The sequence below is a fragment of the Trifolium pratense genome, linkage group LG6, assembly GCF_020283565.1.
Source record: "Trifolium pratense cultivar HEN17-A07 linkage group LG6, ARS_RC_1.1, whole genome shotgun sequence".
Taxonomy (NCBI): Eukaryota; Viridiplantae; Streptophyta; class Magnoliopsida; order Fabales; family Fabaceae; genus Trifolium; species Trifolium pratense.
Genome location: NC_060064.1, coordinates 33,534,953 through 33,552,583, shown reverse-complemented (window position 1 = coordinate 33,552,583; position 17,631 = coordinate 33,534,953). Strand labels below are relative to the sequence as shown.

General features: G+C 30.4%; 1 protein-coding gene and 1 long non-coding RNA gene across 2 annotated transcripts; one reads left to right on the top strand and one right to left on the bottom strand.

Moving 5' to 3' along the window:
• Positions 1–3,067, bottom strand: LOC123890204 (FBD-associated F-box protein At5g22730-like). The gene is made up of 4 exons (XM_045939761.1): positions 2,393–3,067; positions 1,239–1,659; positions 710–1,132; positions 1–527 (listed from the first exon to the last, which is right to left on the bottom strand). The coding sequence occupies exons 1-4, from the start codon at positions 2,857–2,859 to the stop codon at positions 510–512; spliced, it is 1,329 nt and encodes a 442-aa protein (XP_045795717.1). The 5' UTR covers positions 2,860–3,067; the 3' UTR covers positions 1–509.
• Positions 3,068–16,027: 12,960 nt separating this feature from the next.
• LOC123891239 lies at positions 16,028–17,631 on the top strand. The gene is made up of 2 exons (XR_006803034.1): positions 16,028–16,395; positions 17,340–17,631. It is a non-coding gene; the product is annotated as an uncharacterized LOC123891239 (long non-coding RNA).

Here is a 17,631-nt window from a genome sequence, read left to right as displayed (position 1 = left end):
TGAGATGGAGAGAATTGTATTTGCATTTTTTTTCCTTAAAGGTATAGACAATTTCAACCTCACGTATACAATTTTGTGATCATATAAGAATATCTCGTTACACCATCCATTTTCTTTTGTTTGAAAATTGATCAATATTAGGATATCTTTTCAAAAATTGAGCCTCCAAAATATGAGTAAAAATACTCCACTACATTCAAGGCCCTTGGCTCCGATTCAATGGGGCAAAGAGGTTTTTGCCATGATTTAGAATTAAACTAAGATATGATCAAAAATAATACTGAAAGTAATATACAGAAAGTCTATTGCCTCCTATCCAAAACTGCCACAGAGTTCAACCCTCAAAACTGATCCCTCAGATAACAGAATAGCTCAAAATTGATATTGCCTCCTATCCAAAACTGCCACAGAGTTCAACCCTCAAAACTGATCCCTCAGATAACAGAATAGCTCAAAATTGATGTTGCCTCCTATCCATTAGCTAATGTCATCATTTCCCATTTGGACCTTCAATAGCAGCTGGGGTCCTAACACAAGCAAATTCAATTTACAATAGAAAATTAGCATGATTTAACAATATATATATATATATATATATATATATGTAATGAATACTAGCATGAAAGTTGTGAATGGAAGTAGCAAATTAGTTGAAAAACATAATATATAACAATCGCCCTATTCAAGAACAAAAATTGGCCTCACATACCAATTTGCCAAGTATGACTTTGCACAATCCTGTCTTTGCCCTTGGCTCTTGCATGACCTTTTCAAATGACTTTTCTTTGTCAGCCGGAATATCCAAAAGTTTCATTTCCTCTACAACTTTCCCGTTTTTCAAAATAAACACCGCAAAGTCCACTTCCTCCGGTGATCCTTCACAACCTTTGATTTGAATATGAGTTAGTTGAGTTAGAGGGAAATCAAGACATTTCGGTTCAGTCCAAAGCATATAAGGTGATTCTTGGCGGTTTTCAATCTTTAAATCATGTAATACGGGGCATTGTTGAACGACGCTCAAGAAGAAACCCGAGACAAACAGCGGGGTGATGAGCTCCAGCCGATGTAGAGTATGGAGGGATAAAACCTCAGAAAGACAATGACGATCAAGCCTCCAACGCCCATATAGCCACTATAAAGTAAAGTTGAAATGTGAATTCTTTAGAAATTTAAACCATTTATCATATTTGTTAGAACAAAATTATGAAATTTAGTTGCTAGACAATGTAAATCCTTACCTTTGTTGTTGAGGTATGCATTTTTAACTCTTCTACGCCAGACATAACTTTGAACATAGTGAACAGGGGATCTAGCATTGTGGCAAGGTATGTTTCAGAAGAAATATTGAGAGAACCCTTCTTCACATATTTCAAGGTTCCTTTGTTAGCCTCAAGCCCCACAAATCTCAACTCTAAGAATCCAATCCCATTGGGATCTGTGTTGAATTTCACTGTTTCCAATGTTTGTGGAATGTGAATGTTAGAATAATCACCAAAATGAAAATAGCCTTCTAATGTTTCCAGTTTTGGACAGCCTGACATAAATTGGTTCACTATTTTGATGTCAACAACAGTCTCCATATTTAGCTTCAGTGACCTCAGCATTGGCAAGTGAATTGTCCTTAACAAATTCTGGTCAATTATAATTGTACCAGCTAGACTGAAAAACAAATAATAAGACCAATTAGCATCAAAATAATAGTAGCTATACATGAGTTTATCCATCTGTTGCACAACTAAAGGAGTAGTAACAAAAGATACAATATTTAATTCCATACACATAGGAGTTTCCTGTTACATTCTTATGCTGCAACTGTTACACATAGATAGGAAGGTTGTTACTTCATTCCTATCACTAGGAGCCTTTTAACAGCCTATATAAATAAGCATAAAAAATTAGTGACCCCAAAATCCTCCATTTCAAGTTTCCTCAAAAAAATCAGTGACCCAAAACTATATATTCAAATCCCCAATTTCCCATTACCAATTCAAATCACAATAACAAAAAACTAACAAAAGGAGTAGTAACATAAGATACAACATTTATTCCATATACATAGGAGCTGCTTGTTACATTCTTATGCTGTAACTGTTACACATAGATAGGAAGTTGTTACTTCATTCCTATCACTTCACTCACAGCCTATGTAAATAAGGCTTCTTGTAAACCTTATAATACAAATCAATGCAATTACTGTTGATTAATTCTTTTAATTTATAAAACATACTCAGTACATGTGAAGCATAAAAGATTAGTGACCCAAAATCCCCCATTTCAAGTTTCCTCAAAAAAATTCGTGACCCAAAACTATATATTCAAATCCCCCCCCCCCCCCCCCAATTTCCCATTACCGATTCAAATCACAATAACAAAAAACTAACAAAGTCCATACCTTAGAGAATTAAGACTTGTGCAAAGGTTCAGAGTCGTTGGTATTAGGAAACTAAGGCCCACACATCTAATTTGGAATTCAAATTCCTGTAGATCAGAGGAAAATATTGATGGGATCCAAGTATTCACAGCGTTGTTACAAATATGGCTGTAGTAGTGGGACCTATTACACAAAAGTCTCATCTTTGTTGTGGCACATTTCCGAAGGGCAAGGACCGAATTCACAAAGCCTGAAAATTCGGTAAAGGTATCAATTTTTTGCTGGTATTCGTCGACTTTATCACCAGCAAATGATTCATCAACAAAACTTTCATCAGAGATATCCAAAACCAGTATCTCTTTCCACACATGTCTCCATCTCTTTGATAATACACTCGTTTGAACAGCATCTAAGGTAGGAACCCATGAAAGAATTCTGGTCAGTAAGGAATTCGGAAGAGTACTGATTATATCTTCGTTTTCAGCCATTGTTTGAATTTGAACACTGAAAGAAGAAGAAGAAGTAGAAAAAGGGTTGGTTGGGATTATGGGTTAGGAAGAGAAGAACGAAGAGGTTCAGATTAGGGTTCTTAAAGGGTTAAAGACAAAGATTTGAACTTTTTTTCTTGATCGATTCAACAGAGAAAGTTGAAGATGAAGAAGAAGAAAACAGCTGCGGAAGGAGAGAGAGAGAGAGAGAGAGTTGGATTTGGGAATTAGGGTTCTGAATTGATTGATTTGATGGATTTCAAATTATAACGGTCATTTTTTCTTTTCTTTTTTTTTTTTGACGGGAGTTTCTTTTTTTTGTTGACCACAAAGTGGGTAAGTATGTTCATTTTTTATTTATCGGAACATCACTATATTTTTACTTCAAGTACATTAATTTTCTCCCTAATCAAAATTTGGATCTCAAACTGTTGATCATTTATTTATGAGATCCAAATCTCCAAATCTCTTACCATTCTTTTTTTTTTTGGTATAAAATCTCTTACCATTCTACCCCTTTGAGAAAAAGAAACCAAACTCATTCAAAAGTTTGACCAACAAGTACGGATTAAAAGAAAATAATTTATTGTAAAAAATAATTCAAAATCAATAATTCCAAACCCATTCACTCAAGGACAGTCACTAAAAAGAGTAAAATGACTAAAATAATTCACCGCAAATAACCCACGGAATCTTATGGATTAAGTACAATCTAGTAACATGTAGTCAAGCTTGAGTCAAAAAAAAGTAACATGTAGTCAAGCTACTTTCAAAACTATAAAATCATAATCAGATGAATTAAATTCCAGTGATGTTCTTTTTTTTTTTTTGTACTAAATTCCAGTGATGTTCTAATTTGGTGAAATATAAAAATTCTATCATTAAAATTTCAATAATTTACGACCAAGTTGTTTGGGCTCCAGTGGCAATGAGGAATAACGCTTGGCCAGTGCGCATGTCTCTACGCACGAGCCAGATTAATTGTCCACCAAACGTGGGTCAGAAACCGGTGCGAAAGCAAAAAAAAATTCAATCATTTACGGCTCGTTTGGCCGAACTTTTTTTAGAGCTTATGCAATATAAATTAGGTTTTATATTAGTTTATAAGTTCACACTAGTGAAAATTATAATGTTATAAACTTTTTTATCATAAACTACCTTGACAAACTTATGATAATATACAAAAATTGCATAAGCTCTAAAAAAGAGTTAAAAAAATCAGGTCAAACGGACCCTTAATCTCAATCAAACGACTTTAATTTTAGTGACTAAATACAGACTCACAATGTTTGCATAATAACCGACTATTATTTTAGTTGACTTTGTTGTATTTTTCACTTTTATCAGAATCAATCAATATACTATAATTTTATAAGGGTAGCCATCATAAATTGAGGTTAGCTTTTACTTAAATAATTACTTTAAATGTTTTTTTTACTTAAGTCGTTTTTTTTTATCATTTCAAACACTTTAAGTCTTAAGAAATGTAATTAGTTTTGTATAAAATAGAAAAATTATGAGTTATTTTATAAAATTATTCTTTATCAATAATATGCAAAAAATAAATTTAAAAGTTAAAAAAAAGACCGTAATACTACTAACATTAAATGTGTCATTAATATTGTAAAATGATGTATAATTGAGGACATTTTTTTCCTCTCAGATAGTTACTGCTCCCTCCATCTCAATATATAAGACTTTTTTGCAATATTTTGTTGTCCTATTTTATAAGAATCATTTCATAATTCAAGATTCATTAATTAAATTTGGGTCATGTTAACATGTGTCCTAAAGGCACATGTTAAGATATACTAAAATAGAAATTCAATATTTAATGATACAAGAAATTTAATGCTACAAAAGTCAAAATGCACAAATTAGCATTTAATAATTTCTATTTTTGTTTCCTTAACATGTGCCTTAAGGGCACAAGTTAACATTCTCCATTAAATTTTTACAAGAATTATAAAAGAATGTCTCTCTCTCAATAATTGAAGATATTTTTGAAAAAAGAATGTCTCTCTCTCTCAAACCATCTCAACGACTACAGTTGTCACCAAACTAAATTCTAGTAGTATTAGCTTATCAAAAAAAAAAAATTCTAGTAGTATTCCTCAAAAAACATCATCATCTAAACTTTTTTTGTTACACATTTATAGCTTTCCTAAGTCATAACATAAATCACTTGTTCATTAATTTCCTCATATATTGTACCTTTTATTCATGTTATAGTTCAGTCGACGACACAATTACATCATCCAAATCACTCAAAGACCGAGAGACAATAATCTCAAACAGCACAAACTTCAAGCTAGGATTTTTCAGAGACTCATCAGGAATAGTCACAATTGACAAACATAAAAATTTTGTACTCCTTCCGATCACATTTATAAGCAAAAAATCACTTCAAACTTTGGTCACTATTATAAGCAAAAATCAACAACTTTTAAACTAATTAATACTACTATTCATAATAGGCAAAAGCTAATATGTGCCCTTAAGGGCACATGATAAACAACTTAATATAGAAATATTCTCCTCAAAATTTGTGCATTCAATTCTTTGTAAGTCAAATTGTTACACTTTCTAATGGAATAATTCCACTTTTAGATTCCTTAACATGTGTTCTTAGGGCACATGTTAGCATCACCCTTCCTAATATACCCTTATTTAATATTACATTTTTTCATGCATTTATTTCACTTTTATAAAAAGCATGTGATTTCCAAGGAGAATAAAAAGGACAATATAGTAAACTTAACTATGTTTCACACTAAATCAAGAAAATCAACTACACTTAACTAACTTTCTTAAACACCGCGTAAACAATTTTTTTTCTTTATATATGTGACCGGAGGAAGTAATATTGAACAATCAAAATGGTATCGTCATTTGGACAACAAATATTTCAAATATTTAATCAAATTCAACAGCTCAACTAAATGATTTCGGAAGCTTGATTCTAACACTTTTTTGTAAGGGAACCTATGGGACTCAAAAAGTAGGTTATCTCCTCTCAACTGAATTCTTTCTATACACAGAAGTCAGGAATCGAACATCTGACCACCTGATTAAGAGGTCCAATACCCTTACCACTTTGTGGTGAAGGTAACATGCTTGGAAAGAAGCAGCCAGCATATACCATTGTGAAGAGCCATAAACATGATCTTACACTTAATCTCATCTCTAAAATTCCTCTAAAACCTGGAAGAACATCGAGAATATCCCTGGTGTTGGTGACATGCCTGCAGGGGACCTTGTCCCTGTCCCTGGGGAGTAGGCCTAGGCTTAGGGAGCAACTTAGTTATTAAATTATTAGTGCATTTTAAGTCTAGCCAAAGAAGAAAGCGCAAGGCATGGAAACTGCATTGTCAATAGCAAAATAACTACAAAATTTGGAAGAACAAGAGGGGCATAGTTTGCAACAAAACCAACCACTAATATCTTCGCGTAATTTCCTTTTCTCTCTTTCTTTTCTTAAAAAAAATAGAAAGTAAAACTTCACAACAAATTAAAAATGGCTCATAATTCAAAATTGTTCGCTTTTTAAGTTCATTGAAAAACTGATTATTTGGTCTATAATATAAGTCAAATACATCAGTTTTTCAATGAACTTAAAATATTATTTTTTTTGTTTATAATAATGACCGAAGAGAGTCCCAATGTTATGGGAGATGTTGTGAACAACTTGTTTACAATCAAGTTCGATAGACACCGCCGCTAAACCTCGATCACTAATCCAAATTATCGTCTCTCTTATACTGCATGCCCGCCTCTCGTAGACATTCCTTCTTTTTTTGGTTTTCATCACCAGATTCAAGTCCACCGGACCGCCTAAATTGGTTCGACGTTCAGTTCTGACATTAAGTGATTTCACCCTCCTCCCGATCGAACTGTGTTCCTCCCTATAAAGTCTAACGTCAATCACCACCTGACCAACTAACTATTGGGTGTCCATATTCTTTTCCATTTCTATAAGAATCAATATTAATAAAAAATAATAGTTATACCTGTACCAAAAAAAAAATAGTAGTAGTTATACTTATTTAAGACTTTCTAAATTTAAACTGTTTTAGTTCTGCTAAATAAATGGGATCGTTATATATAATCATAATACTACAATATTCTTTCAATTTTTTAAAAATCTAAAATGTATATAAAAATATTGACATAATTCTCCAAAATTTGTATTCTAAAATTCTTCGGTTTAATGAAAATATCTAAGTGAGTTGCATAGAAGCAAGAATTTATTCCTAAAAAAAATATCATTGAAGATGCTATAAGTAAATATTCTCTCCGTCCCAAAATATAAATAAAAGTTGATCAACAAAAATAAATATATATGATCCAAATATTTAACTAGACATATTATGCCACTGAGGGAAAAGTTGATCAAGTTTTTTTTGACACATTTTTACTTATATTATGCCACCGAGGGAGTACACATATATTGATCTTAAGAACATTAAATATGTAACATGCTTTATCACTACAAGAAAAATGTCATTTATTGGCGGCCATAAACCCTCTAAAAGTGAGGAAAACCGCCAGTAAATAACAAAACTGACCAAATTTACTGGCGGCCACAATTCGCCAATAAATAGTTCGTCTGTAAATTTATTGAGGGCCCAAACCGCCACAAAGTGGAAAGCTGAACGTTGACACATTATAGGCGGCCCAAGCCGCCAGGAACTCCTGATAATTAAAAAAAATTAATAAATTGAAATCAGATTCAGATTTTTTTTTTTTTTTAACCAGAAGCATATCTGTTTGTTGGCATGCTAGATCTAGTAATATTCCTTGTTCTTGTTCTTCATGTAATAGAAACTAGATCTGATTTTTTCATGAAACGGAACAAAGAAACCGCGAGCAACCAATTTTTTTCATTCTTCTTGTTCTTCTTGCAAAGCGATGATGTTTGGTTTCTGAACAATGAAACCACAGGGAGGAACGTTTGTTCGAAAAATTGTTGATTGATATTTTTGGATTCTGGTTGTAGAAATAATCGTAATGTTCTTTGTAACGAGAGGTGAAAGGGATGTCGTAGTCGCGGGAGATTTTCCCGATCGGAAGTTTAGTTGAGTGTGGTGTGGTGACTGGTGAGGTTGGAGAGAAATTGAAACGGATGATTTGATTGGTGGAAGAAAGGTGGTGGTGGAAGATTTGAAAAGTTTGATGAGGTGGAGAGTTTTGATTGGTGTATGAGGAAATTGTTGGTGGGAGGGAGTTAAGAGAATAGAGGAAGCCATGGCTGTTGAGTTTGGTGAGTGATGATGTTGCCCTGTGTTCATCCTCGTGAAGAAGTGGAGACAGCTGTGTTTCTCATGCGTTGATTTCTTTTGTTTTTTTTAATATTGGAAAAGATACTGGCGGCTTAGGCCGCCTTTAATTATGTGACAAAATTTTACTGACGGCCTAAGCCGCCACTAAATAACAGCATTTTACTCGTTTCAAGAAGATGTAATTATTGACGGTTTGGTCTGCCAAAAAAGTTTTGTGAGGGTTTTTTTTCATTTTTAGAGGGCTTAAACCGCCAGGAAGTTATTGAGGGCCAAAACCGCCAGTAAATTCTGCCAATAAATTGAAGTATTCTTGTAGTGTATGTACTCCTATTTTTTATTACTAGAACTTTGACCCATGCACCGCATGGGTCTAATTAGGTGTAATATGTAACAATAAAAAATAAAATACAAAAATTCTAAGAGCATTTTCAATAAGAGTAGTATAGGGAATTTCATGGACTAATTATTCTATATTTATTTATGTGCTTATTTTATATTTTATATATTTTTTAAATAAATTTGGAACCACATCATTTTGTTTACTTATTAAAAAAAATTGCTGATAACTAAAGGTTAAAAAATTGATGATAATTAAAGGTTAAAAAAAAATTTAAGACATAATCAATAACATAAACTTAAGTAGACATCCATAAATAAATAAAAATTGTGATTAATTATGTCGTTCAAATTTATTGAAAACGGGGTTAACATATTAGGATTCCTAAATTCTTTCATAATTGAAGCACATGTTTTAGCGGTTGAAAGATTTTATTGTAAGTAAGAGATGCAAGTTCGATGACAAATCTGTATTTTTTTTTTAATATAAAGCTGCAATAAAAAGAAAGAGAAAATGAGAGGGAAAAAATTTTGGTTTAGGGTTAGCTTATGTTAGCAAGCTTATAATATAAGAGATTATTGGTTTTTAATTGTTTAAATTGTGCAATGAAAATTGATGGTGCTTAATTGTCGTATGAAATCTTTCCTATGAAAGTTGATGGAGCTTAACACTTTGTGGACATAATTTACATCACAATTGGTCTGCTAGTGCATATTGTATCAATTGATCATTGGTTAATATTAAATCTGCAATATTAAAATCAAAATAATGAATGTGATTAGTGACATGACTATGGTTGTGTTTTGTTGTATTGCAAAAAAAAATTTGATTTAGCAGAATTGAGTTTGATAATAACTTTTCAAATTACACGTGATAATAACTTTCCAAATCTCACATGATAATTATTCTCTAAATTTATGATCCGGTAGAAAAAAAATAATTGATCAGGAAAGACATAAAAATATTTCGTAATGAATAATATAGTCAACAATAATTTTGATATGATATACTTTTAAAATTGATGGTGCTTATCAATTATTGCACATAATTTTAATCACAATTGGTATATTTGCCATAGTGGTTGGAAATATTGTCTTTCATTGAAGGTTTGTGGGTTCGAATCCTAGTTAAGACAAAATTGTATTATTTTTTAATAAAAATTGCAAGATAAAATGGAGGGAAAACAGGAAAACAAATTAGGGTTTAGAGTTTGCTTGTGTTACACGGTATATAAAAAATTATTATATCGGCACACCAATAAGTATTGTGAAGTTTTATCAAACTCAAACTTCTAAATGTCACCAACGTTGGGCCTATGACGATCCATGTAAGCATGGGAGGCTGTACCGAAGTACTTCTCATTGAGTTATCTTGGAGATGTGAGAATTTCGCAGTGGTATGAATAAGAAGCGTCTTCAGAAATTAAAACCAAGTCATCTTTGTTCATGTGTATGAGAATTAATTTAGAATATTTATCAACAATAGTGACGTAAAAATGTAAAATATTGAACAACGAACACTTGTTCCTCATGTATAATAGTTAATTTAAATATTTTTTTTCAACAACATTATTTCTTGTATCATTTAAATTTTTCATCGCGAACAACTTATTTCCCGTATATAATAGTTAGTTTAAAATTTTGATAAACAATAACTTGTTTCTTGTTTACAATAGTTAATTAAATGTTTTCATCAGGAAAAAATATTCCCAATATATAATATTTAATTTAAGTTTTCATGAGCAAATACCTTGTTCCCCATATATAATAGCTAATTTAAATTTTTCTTTGACAACGACGTATTCCGCGTGAATATTAATTAATGAATTCTTTATAATAATCCATGTAATAATATTTCCCGGTGAGATTATTGTTACCTCTTATTTACATATATGGATATGGATTTTTTTTAAAACAATTCTCTCATTTTAGTCTTGTTTTTATTTGTCTTGGTCCAAACAAAAACCAAGTGATAACGATATTTTAACTAATCTCTTTAGGACAAATATTTATTGAGTAGAGTTGAATACTTATTCCTCGTAAATATTTTCAATAACTTTGAGACTATTCTTACTTCTCACTTTTGATTTACACATACAATTTTATGCATAATTCTTTCCATCCTCTTCCAATTTGTGTGCTCACTTTATAATTGAAATTTGGACAACATCAAGATGCTCATAACATAGTAGTATATTGTTGCATTTAATAGATTTAATATAATCTCCGAATTTTTTAAAATGGTAGATATACAAATCAAATTTGACATATAATAATTTGAAAAAATTATAAATAAAGGACAAAAGTTGAAAAAGTAATAAGAATAACCAAACTAATATTAAGATTCATAAATTAAAATTAGAAGATAGTAGACCATAGATATATGTTTTAAAGATACACATGTGAATTAGAAACAATTTACAAATAAAATATTAAAATTGCCAAAACTAAATGAAAACAACAAAATATTAAGCATGTTTACACATGCAACATGTGAAATAAAAACTACAAATGTTATAAAAGAGAAATAAGGATCACAATATGTTTCTTGGATTGATCGGTTGACTACCAAGATTTTCAAGTGTTTTGATCAGTGGATAATTATCTCGTGTAAGTGCAATTGATTTATGTCATTAACACACATAACACATTGTTGGAATTACTATTTTAAATTATATAAATTTTATTTATGACAAACATTGCATTTTAAATAGTTTATGGACTTTTGTCAAAAAAAAAGTTTATGGACCGATCGAGTCACTATCAACATTTTCAAGTGTGTTGATCGGTGAACAACTCTCTTGTAAATGTGCAATCTATTTGTATCGTTGACACACATTGTTGCAATCACTAAGTTTACAATTTTATTTTTTTGTTCTCTGTATGATATTAAGTCTAAAATATTGTCAAAAAATATATATATTTTAAGTTAAAAAATTTATTTGAGATATCTGGTTTCATATTTGTCTTGTGTATAATAGTTATTTTATAAAATTTACCGGTGAAAACTTATCCCGTGTATAATAGATATTTTAGATTTTTATCGGCAACAATGTATCTCCTGTATAAATTTATCAGTGAAAATTTCCCCCTGCATAATTTATTTTTTTATTAGTAAAGGTGTTTCCTGTGTATAGTACTACTCTGTCCCAAAATATAAGGGAAAATTGGTCAAAGAAAGTTGATGTATTTGGTTAAAAATTTGGACTAGATACATCAACTTTAGTTGACCAATTTTCCCTTATATTTTGGGACGGAGGGAGTAGTTATTAAAATATTTCATCAAAAACAACTTGCTCCTAGTGTATAATGAATAGTAGTAAATTTGAATTTGTCATTAACAACAACTTATTTCCCTTGTATAATAGTTAATATTAATTTTTCTTTCGCGACTACTTGTTCATTGTGTATATAATAGTTACTTAAATTTTTCATCGGCAGAAACTTATTCCTCGTGTATAATAGTTAATTTAAATTGTCCAGCAAAAATAATTTGTTTCCTATGTATATATAAGTAAATATTTGAATTTTTTATAGGCAACATTTTGTCCCTGTATAATTTAAATTGTTAATTTATTATTACTTAATTTATTATAGCGAACCTATTAATTAATAATAATAACAAATAAGAAAATTAAAAAAGTAAGGTAAACTGTATATAATTAACTTTATTTTGGTCAAATAAGAAAATTAAAAAAGTTGTAATAAAATGAAACAGACTTAAAAAAAAAAAAAGAGTGCCTTTATTATAAAAAATAAAATAAAAATATAGTAGTGCTAGTTTGAGCAACTAAGATAAGATTAAGAGTGCCTTTATTATAAAAAATAAAATAAAAATATAGTAGTGCTAGTTTGTGCAACACTGTATGATGTCCATCAAAAGTTGTCATAACATATAACTTTTTAATAGTCTATGAGAGTAGTTATTAGTTAGCTTCTACTTGCATGTTTCCAACACATACATATACAGTACGTTTCTATGATTTGATTGAAGTCCAATATTTTACCATTGCTCTACCATTCTTGCTCGAACCTCGGTGTAGACTATGTGACTTTTACAATTATATATTCCGCAGAAGTTACAATTCTAATTTTTTTGAGAGCTAATCCAGCCCCGCAAAAAAATTTTATGTTTGTATTAAAACAATTTAATTTATATATATCGTCGGCGTAAAGTTATTTTATACATACATTAATAATATATTGACACTTCAAGTAATATGTTTTAGTACGGTGTAAATGTCAACCAATGACAACCATGTATTGCGCCATGTCACCCTACTTCACCCCACTTTCTTCATATGACAAAAATTGGTGATTTCTTAGTGGATGACCGTGTAAAATTATTTTACACCATCAATACATATCAATTAAACTCTATGTTTTAAAACACATAAGTGATTATTTTATGGAAAATGCTAAACAGTGTCCCGGGATGGTCTTTAAGCTTTTAAAATAGTAAGTTTTTTTTTGCAAATTTTGATGAAAATGTGTGAAGTCAACGCATCAGAAATTGAAATGTGTTACTTTTTGAATAAATTATTTCCATAAAAGGAATGCTCAAAGAGTACTCCGGATGCACTCGCTAGCAAACTCTTATTTTATTATGTTATTTTTTTTATAAGAAGTGTTATTATATATTATTAAAATTGTTTAAAATAATTGTTCGCATTCTCCAATGCAATGTTAGCAAAAGAAATGAAATTGCACAGTTTGATTAAGATGGGTCACGTAAACCAACTCATATCTTTCTTCTCAATACACATTTCTCTCTATTACCGTGAACCACCAACACTACTTCTTTCCGGTCACAACCAATTTTTTCCGGCGACCTTTAGGAAAAAATAACTACATATTATTTATCCTCTTCTTCTCCTCTATATTTCTATCAACTCAGATTTTAAAAAGGAGCTTACTTCCATAACTGTAATATTTATAGTCTGTCTGTCCGGTTAGTTTGAAAGTTGAAATGAAATATAGTAATACTCCCTCCGGTCCTTTTTATAAGGAACACTTAGGGCAAAAAATTTGGTCCTTTTTATAAGAAACTTTGACCAATTTTCAAATGTTTTAAATGTTCAATTTCACTTATGCCCTTATTTATTATGAGAGAGAATTTAAAAATAAGTAAGTTAGTTGAATAAAGAGTAATTAAATAAGGGTATACATGGAATAAATTTAAATTTATAAGAGTATTAAATGAAAATAACTATGTTAAATGTGCTTTATTGGTCTGTGTGATTTTTTCAAAGTGTTCCTTATAAAAAGGACCGGAGGGAGTAATATTGTAGAAGTTGAAATTATGAAGAGGGAGAAGTTTTGAATTTCAAATTTGAATTAAAGTAAAAGTAGAAAGGAGAGAGAGAGTTTGGGTGTGGGAGGAAACATAATCTTTTCTTCCTTTCATAAAGCAAAAGTCAAATCAATGTATTTTTGTGGCAATTGGGTAGTGTGTATGAGTTTTGAAATTTCGAAAATGACCTTCAGTTTGTTAATGAAATATTTAAATTTATGTTGTTTCAATGTGGGGTTAAAATAGACAGTTTGTGTAAAATATGGTGAGGAGGAATGTGGTGAAGTTTAGAATTCACTACCAAAAATAACCCTACTTGTTAGTCTAAAACTATTTTTCAGAATTTTTTTTTAGGGTCAATCAAGTAATTTTGACAGCATATTGTTGCCTTAGATTAGTAATTAGTAATAGATAGATTTTGATTTTTTATGGAGGAGACATAAAGTCTCATCTCAACTGTCACACTTAGACTTGTGAATTTTATTTTAATAATAATAATGTAATGTAAGTAATTAATTTTGCCAACTCACTTGTCATGTCTCACTTAACTTTATTCAGTTTATCCTTACACACTTCCATTCATATCATCTTACATTAATATTTTTTTTCCTTACACAGAGTTATGGATTTGTTTTTTCTTGTGTAAGGAAACTTGTTATGCATGAAATGAAATAAAAAAAGCAGAAAAAAATAAAAATCTAGAATAACAAATTATGAATGATGTTTGGTATAACTTTATGTAGCATTTGTCATGATGAATCTAAAGAAAAAAATGGAGTTTACTAAACACAATATGAAGGATTGACAAAAATGAAGAACATAAATTATCAAAGAAACTATTATATATCTTCACGCTTGTTTTTCTTCGGAAAATGAACAAACTTCCTGCAAAATAAACAACAAAGAAACATGAAGATCAGAATAGAAAAAAAAAATTAGATAAATATTTAAACTTCCTGCAAACTTTCAGCTATATTTTTCTTTTATTTGATTTTTTATCAGATGCCTCATGTACAATATTTAAAAAAAAAAAATTATCCAAAAGAAAGTTATTCTGCAACATAAAGTTTACTCAGGTTAGTAAAATAAAAAAATAAAAAAACTTTATTAATTTTCCCCGTATTCTTCGTTTTTTAGTATGATTTTTTTTTTTCATATCTCTTTACTCCCCATTCTTCTTTACATAGTTTTTTTTTTCTTGAATTTCGGTGTGAAAATTGGTTGAGGGCAATCTCAAGCTCCATTTATTTTTATCAATTTATAAAGTTGTGAGAGTACAAAGATTTTTCTTATTAATTTGATTTTATTATTGGACCATTTTTTTATTGCATTAAAAAATGTGTCTGCTTAGTAAGCTAGTGTGAAGATTTTATTATTTAAAAAAAGAAATGATATCAAAAGGAAAAAACAATACTAATGTGTTGTGTCTTTGAGAGCACGGAGTAGTCTTATCTTAGTAGCTTAGTACACTGCAAATCTACTTTTTTTTTAGTCATTATCTATTGTTTTTTCCATCTACTTTTTCTAGTTATATTTGCTTCCATATACTATCATGATCTCCCACCCTAGAATTGGCCTTGCTTTAGAGTGTAAATGATGTTAGGAACTTAAAATTTTTTCTTTTGGCAATCTATATTTTTTTATTGTCATTGTCATGAATGAAATATAGTTGATTTTGTCACTTTTTTAGATCTTAAGAAAGAACAAACTTTTAAATCTCTTTGTAATATGGGTGTTTCTATTTATTTATTTATTTATTATATCGGTTCCTCTTGACATTTTATTTAGATGAAATAAGGAATAAAATGAACAAATACTGAAAAAACAAAAATGATGAAGATTATAGTGAAAAAACAAATATGATGAACAAATAGTGAAAAAACAAATATGATGAACAAATATTTCTTGTCGATGAAGTAGAAGCAAAACTTGCAATTTATTGAAGATTATATGTAAAAAATAAATACATGAAGAAGATAAATCAACAAAGTGTATGTTTGGTTTGGAGTTTGCAGTGCTTGAACGAACGTTTTTCTCCTTAAACGTGGTTTTGTCCTCTTTATATCTTGTTTGGGTTCATGCATTTTAACGTGATTCTCTCTTGCAAACTTGATTATATTGGAAGCTGCAAATTGAAGCTTCTGCGTTGAAGCCAAAACCAATTCTTTATTTATGCTTTGCTAACAAATACATAACTCCTTTTCTTCCTTTATTACTCTTATATGATGGGGCCAAAATCATGACTCGGGTTTTGTAACGCCCTAGTTGCTTTTATTTATTTTATTAAATATAGAGTCTATTTATTTGATTTATTGTATTTATGTGATGTATTTTTAATTGAATGGCTTTATTTTTTTTAATTAATTGTAAGGAGAAGAGTAGTAAAGGGAATAAGTAGAGTTAAGGGGTTGGAATTGGAGTTAGATGGAAATAATAGTATTAAGTGGAATTATTAGGAATTAAATAAGGAAGTGGGAGGTTAAGAAATAGAAGTCACAAAAGAGAAAAACTCTTTCACGTAAAAACAAAAAAAAAAGGGTTTTGGAGAAAAGGGAGAAGCACCAAGAGAGAAGAGGCTTAGAGAATCAAGAGCAGCTGTAGGATTGTTCGTTCATCAAACCTAAGGTAAGGGTGAGAATTTATACTTTAATTATAAGCATGTAGTTCTGAAAATTGATTTAGTATGAGAATTGATGAAAATTGGGAAAACTAGGTTAACTATGAATTTGATTAATAATGGAATAAGAAGCCCCTGAATCATGTTAGAATAACTGTTGTTAGATGATTAGTGATATTGGGTGTTTGATTTCTAAAAAACTAAGAGAGTCTAAGGAGATTATATGAAAAAGGGTTATTATTAAAAAGTGGTTAAATTATGATGAACGGTGAATTTTAGTGAAACTTTAGCTTCTGTACCCGAGTTTGAAATAACAACTGGTATTGATCGGTAAGAAATTGGTCTTAGGTGTAAACACGAAAAATGTAGATACAGATGTTAGCTTTCGAATGGCTTTGGTTTGATACAAAAATTCCTTGTGAATAATTTTATATGAATTTACGAAGTTGTATGATGAATTAGGATGTTGTGGAGTAGAATCCTTGTCGTCGAGTCAAGGTCATATGAGTTGTAAGAAGTTGTCTAAGTTGATTAAGTTGCTGGTTGTCTTGGCATTTTACAGAGTCCACATATGCATTAAAGTTGAGGGCTTGATTCCCTGTGAGCCTATGCTCAAACCCGTTGGGGGCTTGATGCCCTGTGAGCCTACGCTCAAAATTTGTTCGGGGCTTGATGCCCTGATTGGTACCACATGCACGCCGCATAGTCAAGTCGTCTAAGTTGTTTAAGTTGGAGTCATGTTATCTAAGTCGACGAAGCATTGTCGTGTTATCGAGTTGTGATAGAATTAATGAGAGGCATTGAAAAGTTGTGTAGTTAAATGAAGAAATAATATGTTGATGTTTATGATGTTTTAAATTACTAATTCTATGTTGATGAATTATATCCTTATTATTACTGTATATGTATCTCACCCCTTCTGCTGAAATTGCCGCCTTGTGGGCAAGTGCAGATATTCAAGACTAGCTGAAGTTGTGAGTCGACTCCCTCATGGTCTTATGATGCTCTGATACGTAACGGGGCGGGTTTTAATGTTGGATTGTCCTTGTTACGTATTTTTCCTTGAGATTTTATGTTGAAACCATTTAGTTGGATTTTTGTATTAATGTTGAACACGTTGAGGCCTTAGAGCCATATTTTGGTTGAAAAGATTTATGAACACTATTTCCGCTGCGAGGATATTAAAAATGTTATCAGATGATGTTTGATTCATTAATAGAAAATTTTACTCTATTATTTAAGTA